Consider the following 6,000-nt stretch of genomic DNA (forward strand, 5'->3'; position numbering starts at 1 on the left):
CTCAGCACTGAGGAGTTCAAGCTGATGATGTTTGCAGAGTGAAACTGACTGAATGGATCCAACCAACACTTCATTCACATGTGTTTAATAAAGAACATTCTCCCAAAACAGCTTTACACAAATAAATCACATTTATAAATTTGACATGTTTAAATCAGTCCCTGTTTGTTTGTTCCTCATAAGTTCATCCCTTAATGGAGACAGTGGTGAGGGGAAAACACCTGCACACGTTTTGAAACGTGACAATGCGGGGAATAAGATCACTGTAAAGTTCCTGTTTTATTTATCAGACTCATTTTTCATATTACACTTTACATTAACACGTTTTTTTCACACTCTTTGCTTTGAGGTCTGTGGACGTGAAATGTGAAAATTTAGTAGGTCACTATGAGAAATCTTAATTTTAGGTCCGTCTCCAGAGACAGAAAGCTTATTTGATTCTGTCCCAGTTCTGGACACACGTGTAAAGCCTGGGACATGAATCCTGTGAAGGGTGTGAGCACTTGAGAGATATCGATTACCTGCTTCAGGGGTGTGTGTGTGTGTGTGTGTGTGTGTGTGTGTGTGTGTGTGTGTGTGTGTGTGTGTGTGTGTGTGCTGTAGAAAGACCAGTGAAATCAGAAGCAGAGCTTTGGAGGTTAAAATGTAGGTTTTTTGATCAGAAATGACCATAAGCATTGTTTCAGTAAGAACATGGACATCAGTTCACATTTACAGAAGGACTCTCCAGTTTATGCCTCTGTGTTTCTTCAGCATGACCAAGTTTTTTTTTGCTGTTTCATTAAGCTGCTGTGGTCTGTCTGGATTAAAACTCCTTGCAAGTTGCTGTTGTAAGAAAATAATCAGTAAGTCTGCTTCATCGCAGCAGTGCGCCACCACGTGTTTTCTGGTGTCTCTTACTTAAGCAGGTTAAAGAACCTAAAAGATCTGAGTTATGGTATTACATTCTGCACACGAGTGGGCTCCTTGGATTGTTCTTCCGTTTTCGAATCAACACTTTCCTTTCTTGGCAACTGCTGACGTCAGAAGATCGCGGTCACGCTGCGTCTTTGCGCGCGCCGGCCAGGTGCTGCGCGTCCACAGTGGCGTGTACGCGCTTTATCTCTAATCGTGGAAATAAAAAGGGAAGGAAGAGAGAAGGAATGTAGCTGGTTTAACCCATATCTCTCTCTCTCTCTCTCTCTCTCTCTCTCTCTCTCTCTCTCTCTCTCTCTCAGTTGCACACATACGCGCGCACACACACACACACACACATACACATAAGAGCAGACGTCCGCGCGCGCGCCCACAGAGCTGACCGTCACACCCACCCGCACTCCCACCATAAAATTCTCCAAATCTCTGAAGGAAAAATGGCTTCAGGAGGTTTGGGAGAGCGCACGGTGATTCAGCTCGGCTTGATCAATGCAGAAGACAAGTATCTGACGGCGGAGGCGTTCGGCTTCAAGGTGAACGCGTGCGCCACGTCCATGCGTAAGAAGCAGGTGTGGACCCTGGAGCACGCGGACCAGACGGGTGGAGACTCGAGCGCGGTGCTCCTGCGCAGCCACCTTGGCCGCTACCTGTCCGCCGACAAGGACGGCAACGTGTCCGCTGAGCTCGAGCGGCCCTCCCGGGACTGCCGCTTCTGCGTAGTGGCGCATTCCGACGGCCGCTGGTCGCTGCGCTCCGAGGCGCACGGGCGCTACCTGGGCGGCGCTGAGGACCGCGTGGTGTGCGCGACTGCCGAGGACAAGTGGTTCGTGCACCTCGCCATGCACCCGCAGGTCAACCTGTACAGCGTGGCGCGCAAACGCTACCTGCACGCGCAGCCCGGGCGCGGGGAACTGGCTGCGGACCGCGATGCGCCCTGGGGCGTGGGCTCCGTGCTCACCCTCGTGTACCGCGACCGCCGCTACCACCTGCAGACCGCCGACGGCCGCTTCCTCGCCGGCAGTGGCGCGCTGGTCGCCGAGCCGTGCGATGACACCGGATTCACGCTGGAGTTCCGCTCGGGCACGGTGGCGTTGAGGGACTCCGCGGGGAGATACCTGGCTCCCTCCGGCCCGAGCGGCGCGGTCAAAGCGGCCAAAGGCGTCCGTGTGGGTAAAGATGAGGCGCTCGTGCTGGAGAGGAGCCGCGGGCACGTGGTGCTCACCGCCAGCAACGAGCGGAACGTGTCCATGCGTCAGGGTGCGGTTTTTATTAAACTTCATTTACTTTCATTAATATCATTAATATCATTCCATAATGTCTCTCTCTCTCTCTCCATCTCACTCTCTCTCTCAATCTCACTTTCTCTCTCTCTCTCCCTCTCTCCCTCTCCCCCCTTTCTCTCTCTCTCCCACTTTCTCTCTCTCTCTCTCTCTCTCTCAATCTCACTCTCTCTTTCTCTCTCTCTCTCACTCTCTCTCCCCCCATCTCACTCACCCTTTTCCCCTCTCTCTCTCTCTCTCTCTCTCTCTCTCTCTCTCTCTCTCTCTCTCTCTCTCTCATTCTCCCTCTCTCAATCTCACTTTCTCTCTCTCTCTCTCTCTCTCTCATTCTCCCTCTCTCTCTCTCTCTCTCTCTCTCTCTCTCTCTCCCGCCCCTCTCTCCCTCTACCCCCCCCCCTCTCTCTCTCCCTCTCTCTCTTCCCATCATATGGCCATCATTTCAGGAACATTTCCTCCATTATCACAGCAACTGCACCTGAACAGAAACCATCCTGCTGATGTCTGTTTCTAATCTCAGTGTTTCCGGTAAAATGTCTTTATTATCTACATACAATTCTAAATGTACTAGAAAGTTTTTTCCTTAAAGAGCACGTGATCGTATTAGTATCATGCAGCAGCCTGACCTGCATAAATTCTGTATCTCAGGCTGATGGACCTCAATCCCACCTTCTCAGAATCTCAGAATCTGTTTATACACACACTCCCTGATTAATCTGATTGGTTAATGGTGTGTATAGGTGTTGATCTGTCAGCCAATCAGGATGAAGAATCAGATCAGGAAGTCTTCCAGATGGAGATGGAGCAGGAGACGAACCTCTGTGCTTTCAGGGCCTGCAATGGGAAGTACTGGAGTCTCACTCCGAGCGGCGCGATCCAGTGCACCGCGAGCGAAAAGTGAGTCTGATCGGATTTTATTAGAACAGACTCGGTGCTCCATTCTGATTGGTCAGATTACATTCCTGCAACAGCAGCCATATTCACACACGTACGACAGTTCACACAAAAATGATTTTTTTTAGCATTTGTGGAAGGAGTCTCCTGTATCAGTAACAGTCTTCATCTTCAGGATGCAGGAGCTCACGTTCCTTCAAGGTTTTTCTGAGTTGATTTAGTCTGACTGAAAATTTTAATGACTGAGTTCTAAAGATTATTTTCCTGTAACACCACCATCACGCTAACGTCTGCACTCGTGTATTATAGATCAGCCAGCTGCTTCTTTAAGTTGGAGTGGAAAGGAGCAAAGGTCACGCTCAAGGCCAGTAATGACAAGTACTTAGCAGCCAAGAAGAACGGCCAGCTGGCAGCCTCCGTGGACTCTGCAGGTGTGTGTCAATACATTTTGGCTAATCGTTGCCTTCTTTTGTTCTTGTCTCAGTCCTTCCCTAAAAAAATGACCTCATCATTAAATCTATTTCTCCGTCCTCCATAAATTATCTTCTAAAGAACCCCCAACAAAGATATCATACGCTTTGCAAAAATATCCATCGATTATCTCCAGAGAAGATGTGTTTAAAATATTACCAAAGAAAATTCCTCAAAAAAGTGTTAGCAACCAGTTAGCGGTTAGCACGAGAGATTTAAGCTAGCAAACCTTCACAACCTGCACAACGTTCCAGAAGTGCAGTGTGTAAACATGTACAGTAGCGTAGCTGTGGAGGCGTCTCTACTGACCACTGTGTTGTTCTTGGTGTTTGTGGTTGAACAGGTGAACAGGAGGAGTTTGTTCTGAAACTAATCAACAGGCCTTTAATAGTCCTGCGTGGTGAAGACGGATTCATTGGCTGTCGTAAGCAGGGCACCGGGACCCTGGATTCCAACCGCTCTTCCTACGACGTCTTCCAGTTAGAGTATAACAACAACGAGTACTGTCTCAGAGGTAAGATCTTTCACCTGATGTTCAGTTTTCAGGGTGTTCCACTGGCTAATGTAAATAAACCAGCCTACTCCGACTGTACCATGCAGTTACAAGGCTAAATGTAAGAGTTTTAAACACATAATCAGCAGTAATGAAACATGGGGATTAGTCAGAAATCCAGAACACGTTTGACAAAACTGCAAAGAAAACTGGTATATCCAACCAACTGAGCAACACAGTACAGGTGCACACATTAGAGCAACTGAGCAACTAGAAGACGCAAAACAAAGTGGTTCATCAGCCTCTCACTCTCTCCATCTCTCTCTCTCTCTCTCTCTTTTGTGTGTATTCTAGACTTAGCAGGGAAGTACTGGACGGTGGAGGCCAACAGCGTGGTCGTGAGCAGCAGCGACACGCCCGTCTACTTCCTGTTTGAGTTCTGTGATTATAACAGGGTTGCCATTAAAACACAACAGGGGCTTTATCTGAAGGGTGACCACGCCGGGGTGTTGAAGGCTAATGCACATTGTATCGCTAATGCTACGCTGTGGGAGTACTAACACACACACACACACGCACGCACGCACGCACGCACGCACGCACACACACACACACACACACACACACACACATAACTGTAAAATATGACTTACCCTACGTTCACACTAGCAAGCGACAGGTGACTATATTTTCTACAATCTTGCAACAAATTGTGGCAGATCTCTAGCTAATACTGGTACTCGCTTTGCTAACATTTAATGTTTGATTTAAGAAAAAAGCTACAATCACAAGTACCGATACAATAGATAGCTTTAGATATAGCTACATATAGCTACTATTCTTTTTCTTTGACAGGCCATGCCTCCAATTGATTCATATCAGCAGTTATAAAACACCCATAAAACACAAGGTAGACGCCTGCTAGCGTGAACATACGGTTACTGTACAATTCTGCAATCTTGTCATGTGATCTGTTTACGACATACTTCATGTGAATAGGAAGCACAAAGCAACCAAAAAAAGCACAGTACGCACAAAACAAAGACACTTTCAAGATAAACAGATAACTAGCGAGGAAAATATTATTTATTTATTTCATTTCATCTTCTCCCGCTTATCCGTAATTCGGGTCGCGGGGGGAAGCAGTCTAAGCAGACTCCCCAGACACTTCTCCGTGTCCAGGGATCGGGCTGTCAAGGCCCCCGCCTTCGACTGCTGCCCAATCCTCTCAGCACCGGTCCCTTACGGTCCCTCCTGCAGGTGGTAAGCCCACGGGAAAATATTATATATAGTCTGTAAAATTAAAACTACCTGATCTGGATACTGCTCATGTATACGGACCTGAAGTGGGCGTGGCCTGAAGGTATTTTAAAGATCTTACAAGCGAGGTGTAGAAATGTGAACCATGTGATCATCTGGGTTTGTGAACAGTTCCCCCACCTCAGCTACATCGCTCCAGTTCGTTGGTGTTCACTAAAACAAGTAAAATTGTGCCCTCTAATGGTGGGTCAGGGTTCTGACCGTTTTATCAATAAGTATTCTTTCTGCATGTACGCTAACTATGATGTGCTTCACTTAAAACACAATAAGACTGTAAACTAGGTGCTGCTGCTGCTGAAACGTCTCAAATGTTCTACAGCGTTCAATCTGGACTTCACCTTTCCCAATTTGCATTGTCGTTGCTGTTGTTGCGTTTTCCGATTCGTTCGTACGTTTTCGCACTTATGAGTGTTCATCTCGTTTTTACGCCGCTCTCTAAAAACTTGGATCAAAGAGCGGAACTGCATCGTGTGAGGAAATCACACCGAGGGGGTCATTAAGTTTCGGTGATACATATTTAGGTGTCAAACTGTGCACCGAAATTTGCGCTTCTGATGTTTTATCTCCACGGCTGCCGTTTTGTATTGCTCAGGTCAAAGAATCGCAACGCATCCCATCAGTATTAACTGT

The 6,000-nt window shown here is 47.4% G+C and overlaps 1 protein-coding gene across 1 annotated transcript; it reads left to right on the forward strand.

The window, feature by feature from the left end:
• Positions 1 to 125: 125 nt before the first annotated feature.
• fscn1b (fascin actin-bundling protein 1b) lies at positions 126 to 4,656 on the forward strand. Its single transcript, XM_083521846.1, has 6 exons — positions 126 to 1,229; positions 1,292 to 2,172; positions 2,933 to 3,089; positions 3,396 to 3,517; positions 3,901 to 4,071; positions 4,405 to 4,656. The coding sequence occupies exons 2-6, from the start codon at positions 1,353 to 1,355 to the stop codon at positions 4,608 to 4,610; spliced, it is 1,476 nt and encodes a 491-aa protein (XP_083377972.1). The 5' UTR covers positions 126 to 1,229; positions 1,292 to 1,352; the 3' UTR covers positions 4,611 to 4,656.
• Positions 4,657 to 6,000: the final 1,344 nt, after the last annotated feature.

Source organism: Silurus aristotelis (assembly GCF_946808225.1).
Source record: "Silurus aristotelis genome assembly, chromosome: 20".
NCBI lineage: Eukaryota > Metazoa > Chordata > Actinopteri > Siluriformes > Siluridae > Silurus > Silurus aristotelis.

Excerpts from the sequence above, each read along its gene's own strand:
- fscn1b (XM_083521846.1), top strand. The coding sequence starts at position 1,353 with ATGGCTTCAGGAGGTTTGGGAGAGCGCACGGTGATTCAGCTCGGCTTG. Across the intron at positions 2,173-2,932 it reads GAACGTGTCCATGCGTCAGG|GTGTTGATCTGTCAGCCAAT; the intron begins GTGCGGTTTTTA and ends TGGTGTGTATAG. Across the intron at positions 4,072-4,404 it reads CAACGAGTACTGTCTCAGAG|ACTTAGCAGGGAAGTACTGG; the intron begins GTAAGATCTTTC and ends TGTGTATTCTAG.